The sequence below is a fragment of the Zalophus californianus genome, chromosome 5 (genome assembly GCF_009762305.2).
Source record: "Zalophus californianus isolate mZalCal1 chromosome 5, mZalCal1.pri.v2, whole genome shotgun sequence".
NCBI classification, from domain to species: Eukaryota; Metazoa; Chordata; class Mammalia; order Carnivora; family Otariidae; genus Zalophus; species Zalophus californianus.
Genome location: NC_045599.1, coordinates 69,427,400 through 69,451,034, shown reverse-complemented (window position 1 = coordinate 69,451,034; position 23,635 = coordinate 69,427,400). Strand labels below are relative to the sequence as shown.

The window sequence follows — 23,635 nt, the reverse complement described above, 5'->3', positions numbered from 1 at the left end:
GACAAGGGCATGCTTGTCTCCTAAGTGCTGTGTGCAACGTGAATGCATAGAAATATATCCAAATGCTCATCAAGCATGGCCTCAGTGCTTCTTTAGTAGATCAAAACTGAACTCTCTATATACGAATAAAGAATGAGAAAACTTTCATTCTATGGATGAAATCTATGGATATAATATGATTTGGCCAAAACTACAAGTATGATAAGAGCATAACATTAAACATTCAGAGTAATCAGAGATTTTTTTTTTCCAGAGAGATTAATCTGACTGAAAATGACTCAAGGGCTCATTCACACAATGAGCACTTGGTTCAGGAAGAATCTTGGAAATGATAAAAAACAGAAATGGAGAAAACTGATGAGCTTTTTAAATTATTGAGATATTATTGACATATAACATTGTATTAGTTTTAGGTGCACAATTGATAAGCTTACTAAAAAATTCATAATGTAATAATTTGTAAGTCCTAAGTCTATTATCCAGAAAAGAGATTTAGATATTATGGCTAGGCGAGACACAAAGGATCTCTACATAACCAATGTGTAAGTTTCAATAAAGTGACTTTAAAATTACTAATTCTAAAGAAATGTAATTAGAAGTTGAAAATACAGCTCTCCTCATCATTTTTTACCTTCCCTGGTTTGAGCTCAATGGTGATCATGCACTTTGTTTGACCCGGTGTACAGGTCGTGGTCCCTGACACAGAGAGAAGTTCATCCATCAGGTTCACACCATCTTTCTTGAGCGTGGCGGCTGTTTTGTTAAGTGTGACTCTCCAAAAGACCTTGACATCTTCAAAGGCCCTAGGAACAAAGCAAAACCTATGCAAATGTGTCTAATGCAGAACATGTCATCACCGTGCTTAAGTGTATCTCTTCACCCAAAGCATAGCACTTCCCTGACCACTGATAATGCTGAAAATAACTAGTTCTCCTCATTACAGTTAAGAAATTAAGGTCAGAGTTTATGTGGCATTCTTCCACCATACTCTATTCAATATTGAGTAAGTATTTCTTAAACTACTGTGTACCAAGAATGTGGAAACAAATAATACTTTTCTGCCTACTCTGCCTATTGTGTACCAGAAATGTGAGAATAAAAATTAGAGTACTCCTGCCGTCAAGTAAATTGTTCTTCATTTGTCAAGAATTCTTCTAAAGGAAACACACTACTGTTAAAAATGGTTGTTACTATAAAAATAAAGGGCAAAAGATGACCTACATTTCCAGAGAATTTACGCCCAAAATGGAAAAGGTCATTTATATCCATGTATGTGGGTGCATACTATGTGCACGTCTGTAATGAGCATTTGGAAGTTGGGTACTGTAGAGTATTAAGTTGCAAGCAAAATTTTGGTACTCCAGGTTTCCCTAACATTAAACGGTTGTCAAATTACATAGAGCAATCAGAGAATAGTAGATATGCTGAAATGATGACTTACATAAGCTGACATCTGTATGGTATTTTATGAAGTACAAAATATTTAAGGTGGCCCTAAGTTATACTCATTAACCAAGTATGTTAAATCATAAATTAAGAACGAGAGCAAAAAAAAAACCCCAAAACCAAAAAAAGACGAGAGCATCTGAACACTGACATACCAAATTCCACACTACCTTCTATTAGCACTTCATTCTGTCTTTACCATTTTATGAATCCAAACTAGATACTGTATAGACACATAGGATGTTACATCTTCTAAATGTATATCAACATACCTGTTTGGTTGCCTTGTGACAGTAAGATGCAGTCTGCTCTTATCAGCCCCTTCACCCAGCTCCAGTCCACTCTGGGACTCCTCACTGAATCCTACAATGCCATTGTGAAGATCACTCCCTGAGAAGAAAAATGGAGGGTTGTAATATACTTCAGAGTTTAAAAGATCTCCAGTGCTTCACTCATCTTTCCAGCTCAGATGGTATAAAAGTGGGAAATTACAAGTGAGTAGGGGGAGTTACAATTTTTAAAGATCTTTACTAAAAATAGAGAATAGAAATTATAATATCAAGGTAGCTAACACTTTGAGAACATTACACTAGAAGAAAGAAAACATCAAATCCTATTTGCCCGCACTGACATACATGCTCATCTCTCTCTGATGAGACTATTTTATATTTGATAGCCCTTTACATTTTACATATGTTGACTGTTTAAAGTTCCTATATCCTAATGGAGTAGCAATGTTTTTATTTACTGCTGTATCCTCACTATCAAGAGCAGTGCCCAGCATATTTTAAATGTTTAAAGAATATTTACTGAATAATGAACTCCATTTAACTGATTTATCTTCCTATAAGAGCATTTATGTTATGCATTCGGTTATTTGCCCCAGAGAAAAACAGAACTATTAATGAACTCCTAAGTATCTCTGAGCAAAAGAAACACCTCTGAGCAACATTTCAGGTTACATGCACTATCATACTACAAATTGTGTTTAAAATGGAACAAGCGTAGGGTCCACACTACACTGAAATGGTCACTCCAAATCTTTGCCAGCTCATAAACTAGCTTCTCAGACGAGAGAAACGCCAGTAAACAGTTCCTGCTGCTTTTGGTTTCCCAATGCCAGGTTTGCAAAGTGATCCTAAAAGCAATGACCCCGAAGCAATAAGCTTCAAAAACCACTTGTACCCATCATTGCGAAACCTGACTGCTGAAGTTCCAAGGAGACAGAACCTCTGAAGTTAGGGGTCAGGATAAGGAAATAGAAAAACGCCTAATGGTCCCATTGGGGGAGAGACAGTAGTCACCAGCCCCTATTCTGCAGGTCTGAAGTTTGAGTAAATGTGGAACCTATTAATTAGGGACCATTTTGTCCTGGTGTCTCATGTGGGCGTTGTTTCCGTTAGACTGCCAATCATCATCCTCACCCGTTAATCACTACGATCACTTCTTAGTCCTGCATCAGAACATGCCATCAACTTTTTTCTTCAGCAGCACTTGTTTCCTTGTCATTTTGGTGGGAATTTGGTCTCTCCAAATAGATTACAAACTTCTCACAAGCACAAGTGTTTTCTTTTCCAGTGCGATAGCATTTAACATGGTTTCTATTGAACCTAATACTTCCCTTACCACAACTACAATGACAAATTTGATGTCAAGTTTCTAATAAGATGAATCAAGATTTCTAATGTGCTAATGATCAAACCCAAAACTAAATAAACTATTTTCTCCTGATACTATTTTGAAAGTTTGTTCTAAAATCTAAATGTGAAAAGACTATGAAGATTAGCTAAAGAGGAATAGGAAAAATTAATGATGTGGTTAAAAGGGAAATACTATGTTAAAAAGCCAGGAGAGGAGAAGACAAATAAGGAAATGTGGGGTATATGACCATGCAAATGTACTGTAGACGTAGTCAGGTAAATTACATCACATGACAGTAAGAAGTAGGTATGGAGTTGATTATTTGTCATCTGTGTGTCATCAACATACCTTATGTAGGGAAGGTAAGCATTTAGAGTACCTACCTCATCAAGGTTCAACTGAGTGACTGCCTGGAGAGTTAGACTGGGATATCCTTGGCATAGCAAGGAGCCTCCGGTAACCATTTTGACAGGTCTGTGCCTCTGCCAAACTAGCGGCTAAACATTTTGACTGTCATTCCAATAACTATAATTAAATATCTATGTCATGGAATGGGGGAGGAGGTTGTCAAGTGTCAAAATAATTTTAATAGAAAAATACAGATGGCATTAAGCTAATGTGAATCAAAATCAGTAAATAATTTGGTGAATAGAATTAGAATTTACAATACTCAATAAACTGGAGGAATAGGAATAAATAACAATTCTGACTGGTGTATATTTGTTGAGTAACATAAATGGGATGGTGCTGGGTATAAAAGGAAGTTATGCAATTGCAAATTATGACTAAATTATTACTGAATGGCTAACATACAATAAAAATTCTAGGAGGAAGCATCAAATCCTAAAAGTGGACCATAAAGATGTTTATTCTAAAATTTTCCTTTTATAAAAGAGAAACATAAAGAGTAGATACTAAACGATTTCATTGGGTCTCCCAATTGATGTTTGATCTGGGCCATAAATATAGGCTTCATGACATTTAGTTTTCTTTCCACTACATTATTTTATCATGGTGTCATCTGAAACTGTAAAGCACTATATATAATTCATAAATGCTTATAAAAAAGAGCAGAGTAGGTAAGAATCATAAAATGGCCTTGTCAATACTCTAATTAGCGTAAGATACTGACAAGCTGAGCTAAACCACGTTAAGAAATACAGTATGATTTCAAATGAAAACTACAAACTATCACTGAAATCTTTTGTGAGATGTATGAGGAACTCTTTAAAAAAATCTTTGAATTTTTAAGCTATTGTAATATATACACCCAATGGTAAAAAAAAAAAAAAAGGTTATATAAACTACATTGGTTCAACAGGAGAACAAAAGAAAATAGTTTCAATCTATTTTCCAACATAAAGGAAGAACTTCCTAATAATGAGACTTAGATTTTGGGGATGGATTATTGAAAGTAGTTTGGAAATTCAGAATGAGTTTTCACAACAGGATAGGCAATCGTGTGTTTGGATAATTAAATTAAATATTTTCCAGAGGAAGAACATGGATTTACGCATTTTTAAAGGTTTTCCCTATATTGTAAAAATATAAATTTTATAGATCGTTTAACTGGCTCAGAGCTAAGTGACATTTACAGTCCATTAAATTCTAGCTTGGCGCCTCAGAACAACATCATGAGTTCATGTTATGGGTCCATGCCACAAGAAAACAATGTTTTAATGAATAACTATGAGTGATTCAAGTAATTCACCCTCTCAAATTAAATTTAAGACAGAATAATATTATTATAAACTCTGTAGCACAAGCACATTTTTATGTCCATTACTCCAGAGATATACCTGTAATAATGATCCTGGCAAAAGCTGCAAATCCACTGTCATCCTTCCCCTTCACGAGCTGTGCTCCCCCTTGAGGGTCTGTGAGAAACACGTAGAAGAATTCTTGCCCCTCAGGCTCATCATCATCCAAAATCTGAACCAATACTTTACGTTCTCTTTCTCCATCTACAAATGTAAGGATAAGAGTTTGTTCTTCAAAATCTTCTTCTTCAGTGGCCCACGTTAGGTTGGAAATCCCATAGATATCATGAAAGGGCAATGCATTTTGTTCCTTCTGAGCAGATCTTTCACCGAAAGTTTTAACTGTTATAGTGACATTGCCAGTAGACCCACCAGTTCTTCGAATAAGAATTTCTGCAGCATTAAATGTGCCATTTCCCACCTCTTCTTCAACATAAACAATAGGTGGCCCAAGACTAAATATTCCATGGACGGAAACATTTGCAGTCACGGTGGCCACATCAGGCTTCTTAGACAAGGTGGATGTATCAGGAATGGTGACAAGTTTCTCAGGGATGGCAGATGCACCAGCCGCCTCAGTAATGGCAACAATTTTGGTGGGCTGTGGAACAGCCGTTATCTTGGTTGTGTCAGGGTATGTGGCTGAGAAGTCAGTTTCCACAGGAATGAAAGCTGTGTCAACTGCTATAGCCACAGTTGTCTTAGGGAAAGAAACATCCATTCCTGCTGGGCCATCATTATCTAATATTGTGATCAATGCCATGCTAAAATCTAGATTCAGGCGTGGTCTCCAATTGGCATCAAACTTTTGTAATCCTTTCATTTCTACTGAAGTTAGATTAATGTAAAAAATTTCTTCTTCCTCAGGAAGCTGATCATTAATGATGATTATTTCAAAATCCACCTCAGGTTGGAATTTTTGAAAAAGCAGTTCCCCATTCTGAACAGGCTCAAAGTCTTCCACAGGCTTTGCACTTCCTGCAGCTGTCTGATAGGAAACTTTAACAAGATCACCATGGAACCCAAACAGTCTTTGGACATATAATCTGATCATCTGTGTATCCTCTGACACCATGACATTTCTAGAACTAGGGGAAAATTGAAAGACTCCCATTGGTTCAATTTCAGCAAAGGTGAAACCTGATCTGGAAAAAAAACCATGAAAGAACTGATAAAAAAGTAGGAATACCATTGTAGAGATTCATTTTTCAAATATTTAAGGTGCTTCTCATGAGGACATCTTAAGGATCGCATGCCCTTTCAAATTCCCTTAAACCCTACTTACTTATTGATGAATATACCAGAACACACGAAATCTAAGAACAGAAGCTGCAATCATGGGGGGACAAGCCTGACAAGTTGGAGCCCAGTGAAGAGCTTATAGGTCTCTGGTCTGTTTCTCCAGTTTATCCCAGAGAAGCTCTCTGAAGAATCTGAAATATCAGGCTCTCTCTTATGATCAGTACACAAGCAGCCAAAAACTCAAGATCTTGGGATGTCAGCCAGATTTCTTATCTACCAAATAGAAATAGTTGTCCCTATTAGATGCAAAATCCTTGCTTCTTCCAGGTGGCCAGTAATGGAACTACTCTCTCACACAATTGTTGCTAAGATTTTACATACAAATTTGAAGAAACATCCATGACTGAGTGATTTATCCTTAGCTTTTCCCTGTGGAGTTTTGTTGGGAGTTAATAGCTTTACCAGAGCTAACACAGGTGGCCCACCAACAGAATTCAGGACACAGACATATTTTCTTTCACAGTTTTTTTTTAATGTTTTAATCAGTTTTTTTAATCCTTTAGGAAGTCCATCACTCACTAGTGTCAAGCACGCATTACTCAACACATAGCATAGTGGTTAAGAGCTCAGACAGTAGAAGGTAACCTGGGTTCAAATCATGGTCCCAACCTTATTAGCTGTGTGATGCTGGGTCTGTTACATTTCTGTGAGTCCTTTCTCCATCTAAAGGGACTAATAATTGTATCCATGTCATATGGCTGTTGTGAAGAGTAATAGTAAACATATATATATATATATATATACATATAAAATATATATAACACATTTATTATATATATGTACATGTGAATTATATATATATGTGTGTGTGTATATATATATAAAATATTTTAAAGCAATGCCTGGTCTAGGGTAAGCTCTATAAAACTGCTAACTATTGCTGTTGTTAAAGGCACTTAAATTTGTTACCCAGCAATACGTTCTGTGGCCATTTTTTAAATGACATATGTATAATCTAAAACCATATTTGATTTTGCCAACCAATATCTCCTACACCTAAACATGTATACAAACATACATGGTGTTGCCTACACTTTTCCCCCATTTTCCAAGTAAGTAAACAAAGAACAGAAAGATCAAGTAACATTCCCAAAGTCATACAGCAAGTAAGTGGCAGAGCCAGGACAAAATCCATGAATCTATCTCTAAGGTCTGCCCTCTGCTGTTTTGATCAAGCCCATCCCAGATATGAGAAAAGTAAATTGCTTTTGGTTGGGACATATCTATCTGCAAATATATTGATTTAAATCAAACTTAAAAGAGCCACTGGTACAAGTCACATTATAGCCCTGCTATAACGCCGACTCTTATTCTTAATCCCTTAGGAAAATGAGGTATGTTTCAGCAGATACTCAGAAGACAGACTTCTTTAATAATAGTTGACTTTGCCATCACGGTTATTGGAGATGTTACTCCGGACCAACACTACTGAGTGAGAGCTCAGAGAGAATGCTCTTCAAAGCAAGCAGTGGGGGGTGGCTCTATGAAAGTCGGCCTCCCTCCGTGGCATCTTTGGCACGCACGCCATGTGTGGCTCTACACTGAATCCATTTCCACATCTGCTCCAGGGAAAGCTATCCTTGTGTCTTCTTCTGTTTCAACTGATAAATTCCAGATTATTCCTCAGAGACTGTGCTGGGTGAGAATCAAGCTGATCTTACCGAAGCTGAGCCCCACCAGGGGCACTGCTCTGTACTCCTGAGAGGTGAAGAACAAAGGCCTCCGGCCGACCAGGACTGGCAAATGTCCACAGCAAGACTCCTTTCCTTTGTTCTCCATGGGAAAATGAAAGGCTCCCTGAACGGGAATAGGAGAAGGGAAGCAGGGTATTATTTCTGAGTTCTTACACTGGGATTCAACTCTTAAAAATGTAGTAAAATAGAGTCTTTTCCAGAATTCTATGACCGTCTACAAGAGGTCATACACTAAAAAAGTTGGGGAGAGGGGTACGTGAACTGAAAGAAAGGTCCCTACACCAAAATTTTGCCCTCATTCCCTGTCTATTCTGCAGAGTAGAGGTCAGGTCATCTAATGTGTACATCTAACTGACCCTCCCAGAGCTAACGGGAGAATAAAAACACAAAGGAGATGAAGCCACAGCTGCTCTATTATCAGAAATATTCCAGTGAACATGTAAATGAATACAAAGGCGTGCGTTTTTTTTTAATTGTTACTGTACAAGCCACATTAGGTTTTTAGAACTACTTTTAACAAACTCCTAATATATCAACAGAGTCGTCTGCTTAGTGACCATTTCCTGGTGCCATATGAAGTTTTTAATTTGACTGAATAAAGTTTCTTGTTTTTACCAAGTAGACTGGGCAACTCTGATCACTAAAATATGGGAGCACTGTATTAGAAAACAAATAGTTCATTATCCAGAGTAAGGAAATGAGCCAAGAAAATTAGTGGCCAATCACACATCTATCTCTATGTTCTACAGGGCAGATCTTAGCAAAGCGACAACTTACCTAGTTTTGGGGTCATGTTGCCAACAACAATGAATTCGGGGATTTCTACCCCAGGAGCATATCCAGCCACCCAGGCAACCATGAGCGAGCCATATGTGCCTGTCCTAGAAATCACAACTTGGCTGGTTCCCGCAGTGATGTCCATGAGCGGAAAAGAGGTAGATTCAAATCCAACCTGAGGAAAAACATGCTTAGAATATTTTATTTCTTCCTAAAGGTTCCCATTTTCTGAAGAATGGGTTAAAAGTCAACTTTCTCTTTGTTTACACAACATATTTTCTTGTTTTAAAATATACTCAATTAAAGAGTAATGTTTAAGAAATGACATCTGAGACTTGGAAATTTATTCTCTTTTATAATTCTGATTATAGTTTATACCTTTATTTTTTTATCAAAATGGAATCCTATGAATTTATAATATCCCAGAAAGATAAATGTAATTATGGTTATATGAAAGCAAAAGATTAAAAATGGCATTTTAATATGACTTGTTTGTGGGTTTTTATAGAACCTGGTTTATCTAGAACTGAAATCAGACATCTTTCTAAGATATAACAAAATCTTTATTTATAAAATGAGCACCATGAACTAGGTTTTCTATTAAGGTTCTTCTCAGCTCCTTGATTCAATTCAATTTTTTTTTTTTTGAGGATCAGAAACATCCAAAGATTTTTTAAAAATAATCATCTTTTTCATCCATATCAAGTAAGATTTTGTTTTAAGGGTAAACTTCTCAGGGAACCCTGGGGTTTAAGAGTGACTTATAGATGAAATAAGTTCTAGTCAATCAGTAAAAATAAAACTAGATTCCTGGCTTCACATTGTGATTTGGATAATTCAGTTTACCTTTTTTGGTCCTAAAATCTATAAATCGGGATACCATATGATTGACAGTTCTATATTAAGACTCATTCTCCCCATTTTTTTAAACTTTTTTTTTTTTTGAGAGGCAGAGAAGAGAAAGAGAGAGGGGAGGGAAGAAGGAGAGAGAGAATCTTAAGCAGGCTCTATGCTCAGCACAGAGCCCGACGTGGAGTTAGATCCCACGACCTGGAGATCATGACCTGAGCTGAAATCAAGAGTTGGATGCTTAACCGACTGAGTCACCCAGGCGCCCCTTATGCTCCCCATTTTAAATTGGAATGGAAAGTAACAGAAAAGTATGAGACGGTACCCCAGGATAGCTTCTGGGGTAGAAAGAAAAAGAAAATAAAAACAAAAATGAAACTTCAACCTGACACCAGCCTAGATTCCCTATTACAGTGAGGCTTTTGCTTAGGAATTGTCAAAACCTTTGGTATATCTAAGATAATGCATGCTACGTGGCTAGGGCTGTTTGAAAGTGTCTTAGCGCGCACACGCGCGTGCGTACACACACACACACACACACACACACACACACACTGGTAAGGAGTACAGAGGATACACCAAGGACAGGAATACATCCTGACTGGCCCTAATCTTGCCCTTCGAAGTGGTAAATGTTGTAACCACTGTGCGTGAACAAGTAGGAAATATTTTGCTATGCCAAATGAATGGTTCATGTTGAAAGGAATCCTTTTTTATAACAACCTGTGAGCAAAAAGAAGACAACTATTCAAAGTATTATTAAGTTCTATTCCTCCATTCTCTCATGAACAGATGAGGTGCAGGAGAAAGAAAACTCACTCTTCTTCTCATTTTTAATGCTGATGGATTCCATTTAGGGAACAAAGCAAATTCATTCTCTATGGAGAAGAAGCCCAGGAGGGAGTTCCTGAAGAGCATGCCCTTAATGGTCAGAGACTCTGTTACACAAGCTTCTGGCAAAACCTGGCCATCATTTGTGTAGACTACATGTCCACATACTGGACTAGGCCTGCCTTAACCAAGCTGAAGGACCTCCCATCTGAAGGAACAGAATGCAATGTTATTTCATCATGGTCTCAAAAATACACACATTACCATGAGCCAAAGACAACAGCCCTGTCTTGCTCCTATACTGACAGAACCAGCCTACATAGAAAGTAAAGCCCTCAAGATATTCTTTGTTCTCCTGTAAACTTATGAAGTGATCAGGAAACAATCTTTCCATATTGAACTCCGGTGGAAGATTCAAATATTTAGGGGAAACCCTGTCACAGGATCTCATGATTAGTATTTATCTCCATCAGCACAAACTTGTCATGATAAAAAGAGCTCCAAAAATGAAAGACAAATAATCACAATGTTAGTAAATGAAAAAGTCTGGAATATTAGCTGATGTTTTATTCTAATTTTAATTATTTAGCATAAAATACCTCAATATTAAATATTCTATTAAAAACAACCTTAAAAACCTGGAAATTTTGATTCCAAGTGACCATAATTAAAAAAAATTTTATATTCAAATTCTATGGGACACAAACTTTCTAAATATCCAAAAAGGAAAATGTTAAAACTTGGCAAATTATTTTCATATAATGTATCCATGTCTACTTTGATACTGATTTAAGAAAATAGTAATTTTGAGAAATTTTATGTCTAAGAATCTTTTTAGTCCTTCCTATTAATGCTGCCCTCTAGTGGTTCATGGATGGTTCCACACCCAGGACCAATTACCTGAGAATTGGCGGCTTTCTCAGGGACAGGAAGGATAACGGATTTCGCCTCCTGGAGAATTTTTGGCATGCCGTAGAAACGTCCACTGACAAGCATTGCCGTCACCAGTTGCAAGGTGAAATTAGAGCCCAGCGATAGGAAGACCTATAAACAAACAAGATCAATGACCTTTTTTAGTAGTAAAAAATAATTTTCAGAGAAAAATACTGACATTTGACATGAGTCATTAGCACACTGCCACAGGGTCCTTTTGTACAGTTTCATCAATATATGCCTTTCCCCCCAGGTTATAAAACAAACCACCAGTATGAAGACCGTAGGTGATGAGTGATAAGAGTATAAAAAACACAAATTTGCAAATTCTCCATGTGTGCCCAAATGGTCTCAAGAATGATGAGAATCACAGAAGTAGTGTTAGTAATAGAATGAATCATGTACCACAGGAAAGAAAGAGCTCACTGGGCAACAGAATCAGCTCCTAAAAGCAGCAAAACTCTCTTTCTTCCTCTTCATTAAGGGATAAAAATACTCCAGTGAAATTTACTCAAAATGGATAATGATTTAGGTATACTGATTACTTGAATATTTTGGATAAATAAAAATTACTAATGAAATGTATTAGATTACCAATTTTTAAAGTTTTCAAACCTAGGGGTGCCTGGGTGGCTCAGTCAATTAAGCATCTGCTTTTGGCTCAGGTCACGATCCCACGGTCCTGGGATCGAGTCCCGCATCATGCTCCTTGCTCAGTGTGAAGCCTGCTTCTCCCTCTCCCTCTGCTCCTTCCTCCCATTCCTTCTTTCTCGTAAAAAAAAAAGTTTTCAAATCTAATAAGGGAAACTCTGAATTTAAAAATGTTACCCTAAATTTTTTTTTGAAATTTATAAAACATTTTCCCAAGAGAAATATTTTTATTGATAATGGATAAGCCCCCAAGTTATCCCATTACCTAGAATATTATTAAAAACTCTGTACATCTTTATTGAACATAAATATAACTACTTTTGTGGAGTCTGTTCTTCTTTTGAATATAACTTATTTAATCATACACCACAGCCCTCCAAATATACACAATATGTACCCTAGTAGTTTCAATGTTATGTAACTTGAGGATAACAGATGTTTCATTCATTCAATCAATCTTCATTTTTTCAAAGTGACATTCACTGAACATGACTCACAGATCAAGTGCTAAGGAAACAGAAATAAATCAGTGTCCTTACTTTAAGCCTGTGCCTCCCACCTCTCCTCTAGGGGTGTTCCCTTCCCCCACACAGTTCACTGGCTGGGCTGCTAAGGTGTGACATGTGCATAAATCAAGGGTAGGATTTTTTCAGTGGTTCCCTTTTCCCCTCATGCTCTGGATATAATGCATTGTTCTTTGAAGACTGGGATATTAGTTAGTAGGAGAAAACATGCATACAACTTTTGTGTCCCCCAAAACTTAACTACTAATAGCCTACTGTTGACCAGAAGCCTTACTGATAACATGCACAGTCGATTAACACATATTTTATAAGTTTTTATATATTATTATTGTATTCTTGCAATAAAGTAAGCCAGAGAAAAGACAGCGTTATTAAGAAAATCATAAGGAAAGGAAAAGACATTTACAGTGCTGTACTGCATTTGCTGACACAAATCCCCATATAAGTGAATCTGCACAGTTCAACCCTTGTTGCTCAAAGGTCAACTGTATACCATTCAGCTTTTGCAGGGAAATGAAGAGGACTAACATCCCTCAAAATGTACCAAGTACCACCCACTACAAGACACAATCTATGAGTTAGGCAGATCAAGGGTTTTAGTCCATGTAATATACATCACATATTTTGGTTTTCCTACACGTAGTGTGAGAATAGTTTTATACTATCCACATTGCTTAGTAAAATAACAGAATAATCAGATCTTCACTGTAGCATGTCTTACTGTCAAATGAAATCTCACTATAGAATAATACAAACCTCTTCCTAGAAAAGCTAAGGAATGTCCTCTGGTGTTCATTAACAGAGATTAAAACTTGAATGCTACAGAAGGTAATGTTACATGGATATGTATGGGAAAGGTAATGTTACATAGATATGTATGGGAAAATGTTTCAAGGTAGATAATTCAAGCACACTATTTTTTTAAAAACTCTTCTAATTTGTAAATGAGACTTGATACAATCAAGTATCAAGTCTTGATAGTAACTTGATAGTAACCCATATTCTGGTTAAGTTAATCTACCTCTCATTTCCCCAGTTTTGCAGTCTTTATTCCAGTCTTGAAAATTTTCGGAAATAGAAAATGGAGGTTAGAAATTAATCAACAGGGTCGGGGCACTGAGTCAATTTCCCAAAGAATACAGGGATGTAAGAGTAAGTCCTACATAAGTGCCTGCTACTGTTTAGACAAAAATATGTTATCTCAAATGGGAATATACTTAATTCATTTATAATCTGCAAATGTATCATCCAATAATTATTACGCATTTCTATGATTACATATAAATATCTCAGTAAGATTGTAAGCTGATCATGAGATAAGCCAGTGCTCTCCTGAAGGAGTTACCTTGGAATGATCGGGAAACTGAAGAAATGTTACAAACCTGACTCCTCACTGGTACCATGTCCACTTTATATCTGGCACCATCTTTGACCACCAGTTGCCTCTCTACATTTTCAGTAACAACTGGCCGCTCCTTTTGGTCAGATGAGATGCGAAATCCAACAGCAACATCTCCAAATGTTCCCGCAAGCCGGGTTACATTAATTTGGATGAATCTACTAAGGTTCTGCCCAATAAAGAGTGACTGATAATCTGAATACAGAGCGAATACTCCATGTGGGTCATCATTTGCAGAAACAGAGAACCGTGTGATGCATTTTTCTGGATCCAGTTCTGCTCCTCCCTCTACAGAAACAAGCTGGATCACATAATCTTCTTCTATCTCAGGTATATCATCTGGGAGCAAATGAATATCAAAGCTCACTTCACTCTCTCCATCAGCAATAGTGAAAAATCCTTTTGTAGAAAGAAAGTCTCCTGTAATATCAAACCCGCTGCTTATTTCCCAGTAAACCTAAAAGGAAAAAATCCAACAGTCACATAATTCAGTATATTGAATCAAAATCCTTTATGTTTTCCTCTATAATATATAAAAAATAAATTTTAATTGTGCATCATTATATTCAAAGCCAGATGCCCCAAAGAGTCAGTTTAGAAAGTATGGAGAAATGATACTAGCACTGTGAAAGTATATGAACTCTTTTGGGCTAATGTATGCAATTTGCAGCACAAAGTTACAAAATCTCATTTCACCTACTTCTAAAATAATAACACGATTTGAAGAGATAAAGCAAAGCAAAGTTAACTTGAGAATGGCAGTCCCACAAATACATTCAAAAGGTCTGAATATATATTTAACAGGCATTTGAACCACAGACAACACTTGAAGGTAAAAAGTGAGTAGTCTGTTGCTTTATATTGGAATTTGTTTTTGTTTGCTTTTAACAAGATTTCAAGAATTAAAAATTATTTTCCTAGAATTTTTGGACTCCTAACCATAAAGCTTCCACTGAAGAAGTTACCAGTTAATTTCCAATACAGGAAAAGAGTTAAATCCATAAAGACAATTTTCAAGGTATGTTCTGCTAGCAAACAAATAACCTTGGTCTGTTAGATAGATATCACAATGATTTACAAGAATATCCCCAAACATTCTATGTCAATATACACACAAATTCAATCTCTTAAAAATCAGTTGATAAATGAAAAAACTATATGGAGAGATAAAGCCCTGAAGAATATATTAAGCAATTTACAAAAATCATTGAGGGACTTAAATAGAAGAAGTTAAATGTTATAGCAAACAAGAAAATACAAAATAGTTCAGTCATACTCTTCATGAGTAAGTGTGAGGAAGATCGTTTCACTCTAAGCTGGATTTAGAAAGACAGCTAGAGAGGTTCATGTTGACTACAGAACCCAAAGGTGCTAAATGAACCTTCTCAGTTTCTCTGAAACTCATGTCACTTCCAAAACTTATACCAGAACACATAGTTTCTCTATTCTTCACAACCACATTTGTTAGGCAAATTGTTACATTACTTAAAAATCAAATGAAAAATGATACCATAATTTCTCCAAAAATGCCCTTGACTCTTCTGACAAAGAAAGTAATGATCAGGGGCCCTTCCAGAGCCAATGGCTCTGAATAGGTCTTCTCAGATAAAGACTCAGGAGCAAATTGAACAACCCCATTTGGATCACCAAACTTCTGTATCTAAAAATAGAAAGAGACAACAGAGTGAACGCCATATTTAACAACTATAGATAAAATTACAGTATCCAACATAACAGTATACAGATAAGCTGAAAAAATGAAAGAAAAACAGGAATAATACTTGAATATAATCTGCCTAGCTACCTGATTTTTCAAAAGCTTCTTTAGTATATTGTCATCTGAACAAGTAGGTTCTTATTCTCCAAGGACAATGGAAGTGTCTGGAAAACTAATTTGTAGGGTCTCAAAAGGATATTACTTCAGTGCCTGAATTTGGCTGGATTTGCCTCATGTTTGCTTTACTTAACCAGGCCTAATTGTTTGGCAGACACTAGTCTACATGTTGTTGTAGACTGTAAATGTCTACATGTATTTTGTAGATGTAATTACTATTTACAATCAGTCGACTTTAAGTCAAAGAGCTTACCCTTGATATTGTGAGTGGGCCTCATCCAATCAGTTGGAAGCCTTAAGAGTAAACAATAAGGTTTCCCAGAGAAAAAGGAATTCTGCCTCAAGACTGCAATTTAGGAATCCTGCTTGAGTTTCCAGGCTCCCAGCCTATTCCACAAAATTCAAACTCATGATCACAACCACAAGTCTTTCCTGAGCTTCCTGCCTACTAGCCTGCTCTATGGATTTTGGACTTGTCAACCTTCACAAACACGTGAGCCAATTTTTTAAAATCAAACTTTCAGGGGGGTGGGGGGATGGGTTAGCCTGGTGATGGGTATTAAAGAGGGCACGTTCTGCATGGAGCACTGGGTGTTATGCACAAACAATGAGTCATGGAACACTACATCAAAAACTAATGATGTAATGTATGGTGATTAACATAACAATAAAAAATTTTAAAAAATCAAATCAAACTTTCTTTCTCTTTCTCTCCCTCTCACTCTGTTTTTCTGGAGAATCTAACTGAGACCCCAGACTAGAATATTTTCCAAACTTAAAAAAAGAGCACCTCTCTACATTGTTTTCATAGCCCTGGTTCTCAGCATTTTTTACCCTTGATGGACTGAATGGTTCATTTATATCAAATATGCTCAACTCAGATTTGATCCAACACATCATTATGCTAATTAAACAAATACCATTCTTCCTTCCAACAATCTGACTGGTGACTGAGTTAATAACTTTTATATACTTTCATGGTAAAGATATCCAACGTTTAGGATGGTATACCAAATAGCTTCTGTCTGAAAGTGCAAAAATATTCCCAAAACACCAAATTTTCTCAGAGCAGAAAATAAGTATTTATCACTATATGAGAGCCCTTTAAAAAGTAATTACCAATAATCAAGCTATATAATAAATTAGTATAATAACCAGAAAGTCTGGCCCATAGGAATTATTATGACTTCCTTTGGTTTTATAACTTTCAATTCATTATAAGCCCATGGAGTTTCAACAAACGTAAAATGCATTTTCTGATAAATCCATTACTCCAAAATTTTGTGGGAAAAATAAAGTTAGACTTACTGTTAATATAATATCTTTAGCTCTGGAGTCTAATTTAGCTTCTCCTTTCACAAGTTCAAGTTTAATAATGAAAATCTCTTCAACTTCAATGTCTTCATGAGGATAGACTGTCAGAGTGATGGTTCTCACACCACCTTCTCCCTCTCCAAAATAGAAGGATCCACTCACTGGGTCTGCAATGTCTCTGTTCTGTGGTGGTAAGGCTTCCTGAGAATTGGGTCCTAATATCACCCAGTTTACCTGCAGGGTGTTTGTATTTTTAATGGAGATGATCAATTTTATTTTATTTTTATCGATCTATTTATTTAATATTTTTTTAAAAGTAATCTCAACACCCAACATTGGGGTCAAATGCACAACCCCAAGATCAAGAGTTGCATGCTTTACTGACTAAGCCAGCCGGGTGCCCCAGAGATAATCAATTTTAAACAAAGAATTACTTTGTAAGATATGTAGTATTAGGAAAAAATATATATATATACATATGAAAATTATTCTAGGATATCTCCAGGGAATTCCTCATGTCTTTTTAAAAATACTAATATTTGCAAATATAAACTACATACTTACAGAATATCAGTTTTCATGGATAATAAGTAAAGAAAAATATGAATACCTGGTCATTTGTCTTCACCATAGGAAAATAAAAATGTAAAAGCACACATTTTAAATATACGTATGTTAGAGAAATATAAACTTAAAAAAATGAGTACAACACTGTCTTACTGTAGGTATAGGCTTTGTCAATCAAAACCTATTTGAGTAAGACAATAACACCACATGAGAAATCCACTGGGTGTGCAATTTCTTCTAAATATACTTAAATAAATTCCTAGTGTAAAATGAACATAAGTTTTCATAAATTGTTATAAGAAAAAATTGTATAATAAATGCATTTTTCAATATTTCTAGAATATAAAATTATATACTTTTTGTATCTACAAGGAAAGAAAATTGGGACTTCCTCTTTGCTTCTTTTATCTTTTGTCAGCACCAGGCATAGCTGATCACTTCCTCTTTCTTGAAACACAGCATCCTGTCTTTCATGGCCTCCATGATACATACATTCCCTTTTGCCTTTACATCTCAATTTTCTTTGCTGGCTCTCCTTCCTCAGATAGTTCGATGCTGGCGGCCCGGACTTCTGGCTGTATCCTTCACATCCCTATCTGCACTCCTTTGGCCATATGGTTTCAAATGCCTCCACGTGTGTCAGCAGCCTCTGACCTCCCCAGAGCCCATACTCACACATCCCCCTGCCTGCCCAACCCTCCAGGAGAAGGGCCAGTAGCAATCTCAAATGAACAAGACCAAAACAGAACTCTTGATTCCCCACCCACACAAGCTTCTGCATATTTCAGTAAACAACACTGCAAATTAAACTAGTTGCTCAACTAAAATTTTAGCAGTTATTCTTGATTCCTCTTTGCCTCACCCTCCACTGCCCGGCAAACTTTTCCTCTAAAAGATGCTCAATGTTTATTCACTTCTTACCATCCCATCTGCACCTGTCTGAGTCATGGTCAGCTCTGCCCTGGACGACAGAGGACAAAAGCTTCCTAACTGCCCTCTCTGGTTCTGCTCTGGCTTCTTGACATTCCATCGCCCCACATCCCTGAAGTCATTGGGAGCTACTTAAAATGGCAAACTGGGGACATCAACACCATTCCCCTGCTTCAGACTCCCTAATGGCATCCTGTTGCACTGAGAATGCCCTTTAATCTGGCTTAGGAGGGTCTCAGTGATCAAACACCTTCTGACCTCTCTGATGGATCTTGTGCTGCCACCCACTCCCCTCCAAGTCCTCTACCGCATGCAACCCTCCAGGCCTCAAACATGCCAGGCTTGTAGATACACACTGGCTATTCCTTCTGCCAAGAGGCTCAGTCCTCTAACAATTACATGACCATCTCTCAGTATCTAGCTTTCAGCTTAAATATCACCTGGAGTAGTCACCAGGTCACAATGTCACCACCCAGAGTAGTCAACAGGTCACTCACAATTGTGTTTCTCAATTTGACATCCATGCAGAGCACTTCAGTGTTATCACATATTTTTTTTTTATTTATCTGCTTATTGTTCTGAAAACTCTAAGAGAACAGAGACAAGGTCTGTCTTGTTCACCAGTGCATTCTCAGTGCCCAGAAGAGGGTCTGGCACATGCAAAGCACACAACAAATACTTGAACTAATGCATTTTATCAGAAGTCTTCATTTCCTCTCTAACTTGCTCTCAGGAGTTCCTGATGACGGTTATGTCTCATATATTTTTATGTAATTCATAGGACTTGGAAGCCACTTTATACCCAGTGGGTAATTAATAAATATTGTTGATTGTGAATAAATAAATGGATATATTTGAAGAATAAGAAAATCCAACTCCAAACGCAGGCTATCAAAATTATTTTTAAAATCATGGGAAGAACAACTCTACCTGAATCTCTCCTAAGAGTCCTCCAGTCCGCTCCAGCAGCAAGGATAAAATCATTGTGGAATTGGGATTAGGAACAGAAATTTTGCTTCGATTAAGAAACCTTACAACGCCAAAGGGAGAGTCACTCTTGGCAATTGTGATTCTGCTCACTAGGTGGCGCCCAAGGACCGCTCCGCCAGTAGCTCCAACAAGCAAAATTTCAATGGGCTCTGCAAATTCACTGCATAGCAAGAAGGAGCAATTCTGTGAGTCTAAACATATTAAAATGCTTCTAAGATCCAAATAACTAGTCATTTTCCAAATTGGTCATACATATTCAAGGCACAGCATTCATACACCAAGTGGTAAGAAGAGGGTGCTCAGCTAAAAGCATGAATGATCAACTTCAATACTATATAACCTGCAATAGTTATTAGGCTTTCTTCCTTTCTTTTGAATTGCTTAATGCATTAAGCAAGTGAATTGCAGGATGTTTCTACATTCTGATTAGACTTTTCAAATATAAAGGAGCAAAAATTATTATTTCCCTCTATATGAAAAAGTGACACATAAAATCCCAGTGGTCTCCCAATCCCTTCTTTCCTACCCCAGAACCCCCAAAAGTTTCTCACTTGTTTCTCAATGGGCATATGTATAATGTAAAATTCTATTATCAGTGCAAATGTAAGTAAGGACTGGAACACAGTAATTATGCTTTACATATGCCTATAGTATTTCCAACATTACTAAATAGTATTACCTTTCACTGTCATCAATGATGGAGACATTTATAAAACTTAAGTTCTGCCCATGCTGAAAGGTGATTGAGCTGCCATGCAGCATATAATCAACACCACCAGGAACTGCAGAGGAGCTCTGAGAGATGAAATCAGCAGTCACACGGCCGTAAGTTCCATGCAGCCTCACCACTGGAATCATGATCATTCCAACATCTTCCTCCACTGTGGCAGGAATGTGCATTTAATTGGTACGACAGACAAAGTAACTAGCTTTTATAAGATTCAGTCAAATTAATAGCAATTAAATGTAACAGTACAATGCAAGCTCTCATTTTTTCCATAGTTCATTTATCACTTTAAAAAATATTAGGGGGTGCCTGGGTGGCTCAGTTAGTTAAGCGTCTGACTCCTGATTTTGACTCAGGTCATGATCTCAGAGTGGTGAGACTGATCCCTGTGTCAGGCTCCCTGCTCAGTGGGGAGTGTGCTTGAGATTCCCTCTCTCTCCCCCTAGGGCACACAGACTCTCTCTCTCACTCTCTCTCAAATAAATAATCTTTTTAAAAATTAGTGAAAATTTAAACTTATTTTTTATGAGAAACATTGTCATAAGTTGAAAATTATAGTGAACAGTATAAGTTAGAACTGAAATAACCTATTTTTTTTTTATTAACATATACTGTATTATTTGTTTCAGGAGTACAGGTCTGTGATTCATCAGTCTTACACAATTCACAGCACTCACTATAGCACATTGAAATAACCTAATTAATCATTAGCATAGGTATTCTTCCTCTGTGTGTTACATAGAAATAAATGATCCATGCTTTCCACGGCAATGCTAGACATACATGAAAAATATTTAAAATATGTGTAGTCAAAGGAAAGTATTTTGGATTGCTTCTACATTTAGTGGTAACATACACAGTAGAAATAATTGAAGTTCATGTTAATTATATCATGAATGTTTTTTGAAAGTCCAGATAAAAATATAATTTTATTACATTTTCAGTTCCTATGAAATCTGTTTGAGAATCTGAAAATGTATCCTCAATGTTTAATTTCAACTTAAAAATTCTTTTCAAAAATTTATTTTGCTATTAAGCTATGTTAACCTCTGTAAATTAAAATATCATTTAATAGAATTTAATTAGCTATGCTTATATTAGCCAACAGTTCATATTAGCTATGGCTAAATAATACTGAATTTACATTATAATTATAAATATGCATTGCTCCAAATCCCCCCAAAGACAATGAAATCAAACAGAAATCAATGAACAGAAAAAAAATTCTAAGTCCTTTATTTATTACTTGGAATAAAAAATGCAGCATGACTTTTACTAGCTGTAGAATGAGGTTCACAAAATGGTGTCTTCCATGACTTTACCCATAAAGTCAATATTAATCAATTCCAAAGTGATTTCTTTGCTTTTAAAGATTTTATTTATTTATTTGAGAGGGAGAGAGAGTGAGCAAGATAGAGCACACGAGCAGGGGCAGAGGGAGAGGGAAAAGCAGACTCTCCAGCTGAGCAGGGAGCCCAATGTGGGGCTCGATCTCAGGGCCCTGAGCTGAAGGCAGACGCTTAACCAACTGAGCCACCCAGGTGCCCCTCCAAAGTGATTTCTGATGAACTTTAAAAATGGCTAGATAAACAATGAATTTGATAGCAGAAATGAGGTCAATAAATTAGCTGCAGCAAGAAGATAACATGTTCATTTTGAAAGGCATATGCTTTTGTATAAAATCCAAAAAGCAGCCACCTCTTTTTCCCCAGGAGGGACTACGGGCACAGATTCTGCATTCTGCTTCTACAGGAGGGGAGAACAAAGAAGAGGGGGTAGCTGCTATTAGGGACTGTCACAGAAAGTCTGAGTAGCTGCCCAGACACCCCTTGCATCCGCAGCCCAGTAAAAGACTAATTTCGGAGGTGATTTATTCATTACAAAGTGAATATTCACTGATTTCTAGTCACAAAGGAAATTATTTCATAAATTAGAGATTCATAAAGATGTCTGAAATACAAACATTTCAATAATCCTAAGGTTAAACAGTTTTTCTAAAGCCTTGTTCCTTACCATTCAGCTTTGCCATACACAAATGGGATTCAATACTGCTCAAAGGTAACTCAAAATAGATTTAAAAAAATATATAAAGGCATATGTAAATACATATGAAGGTGTACATGTATGTGCATACACATGCATACATGCACACACATGGGTGCACACACAGAGCAAACTGAGAACATTCACACGTGGAAATTCAAACTGACAGTGTCATGCTCGGGTACTCTGTAACTCAGAAAGTAGTAGTAAATTTGTAAGACTGCTGAACTTACCTTCAAAGGCAGTATACCTTGGATCAAATTCAATGACTCCATCTGCATTATCATTTTTCATTATTATGATTCGGACAATGGAGATGTTTCCTATTTCAGGAGGTTGATCTAACTGAAGACCATTTTCTCGGATGATAAAATCATAACCTCTTACAAAGTCATGAAAAAATAATAATAAAAGAAAAGAAAATGAGTATATTAATTGGTCAGCATGAGCTGAAGGGTCCTTTTACTCCTATAACTTAGTCCTATTAAGCATTTTAATACTTTTAAAGATCCCCAACACTAAAATACTTTTTTTTTTTCTGAAATGATGTCTGAAATAGACTTCTGTGCTGCTCCCAATTATCACTGCCTGCATGAAACCAAAACCAATATAAAGTTATTAAACTTGGGCAATGGGAAGATAATACGACTATCAGGAGATTGGGGAAAAGTTGTAAAATGAATCTCTGGGCTGGAGATAAACTCATCTGACGGTGACAGGCTGAGGCAGGGGATGCACGTGGAACTGCCGTGCACACGGGGACAGGCTGAAAGGGTTACTTTGAAGAAAAAAACGGGTGTCATGTCACTACTGATATTTCAAGCTACAAGAAAATATTTCTGTGGACACCGATTACAATCAATGCTTCTATTGTTTAATATAGATGGTGGTGTACTTGGCTAATGACATCTTTCTGCTAAAGAAGTCACTTTTTTATCGATATTTTATCATTTTGTCTTCCACAGTTTCATATCACTTTAATTCCTGAAGCTAAAAAACGGCAGTAAACCATTTTAATCTTTTTTTCAATTCTCAAATTCTATTTACCTGGTATTTTTATGCTACATAGTTTCAAAAGGTTGAAAACTAGTTAATCAGTTTATATGTAAGGCAAAATTAGAAAACTGGGGATTAAAATATTAAATGATAAGAGTAAATGTTAACGGTTGTCTGAGATGGACTGTAGATTAGCTGATTACCTTAACACACAAGCAGTGAATTTCCTAGCAACTAGGCAAATCAAAGGAAACCTAGAAATCTACCTAGAAGGAAACCTTCTACCTTTCCTTTTTCAAATCAAAGGAAACCTAGAAATTTACCTAGAAGGAAAACCTTGTTCTCTCAGAATTAAACTTCTGTAGGAATTGCTTTTTTTTTTTTAAGGGTAGCACAGAGGGCAAAATATCCAAGTCCTAGTTAGTCA

General features: G+C 36.6%; 1 protein-coding gene across 2 annotated transcripts in view; it reads right to left on the bottom strand.

Moving 5' to 3' along the window:
- The window catches only part of ADGRV1 (adhesion G protein-coupled receptor V1), a 536,135-nt gene that overhangs the window by 321,090 nt on the left and 191,410 nt on the right, over positions 1-23,635 (bottom strand). For both annotated transcript variants that reach the window (XM_027605560.2, XM_027605561.2), the window contains 12 exons: positions 22,446-22,594; positions 20,122-20,323; positions 19,383-19,602; positions 16,950-17,189; positions 15,318-15,467; positions 13,791-14,264; positions 11,201-11,344; positions 8,621-8,795; positions 7,811-7,946; positions 4,887-5,992; positions 1,719-1,836; positions 632-803 (listed from right to left, as the gene is read on the bottom strand). In XM_027605560.2, coding sequence (XP_027461361.1) covers positions 632-803; positions 1,719-1,836; positions 4,887-5,992; positions 7,811-7,946; positions 8,621-8,795; positions 11,201-11,344; positions 13,791-14,264; positions 15,318-15,467; positions 16,950-17,189; positions 19,383-19,602; positions 20,122-20,323; positions 22,446-22,594 — 3,286 coding nt within the window. The remainder of the gene's footprint in view (positions 1-631; positions 804-1,718; positions 1,837-4,886; positions 5,993-7,810; positions 7,947-8,620; positions 8,796-11,200; positions 11,345-13,790; positions 14,265-15,317; positions 15,468-16,949; positions 17,190-19,382; positions 19,603-20,121; positions 20,324-22,445; positions 22,595-23,635) is intronic.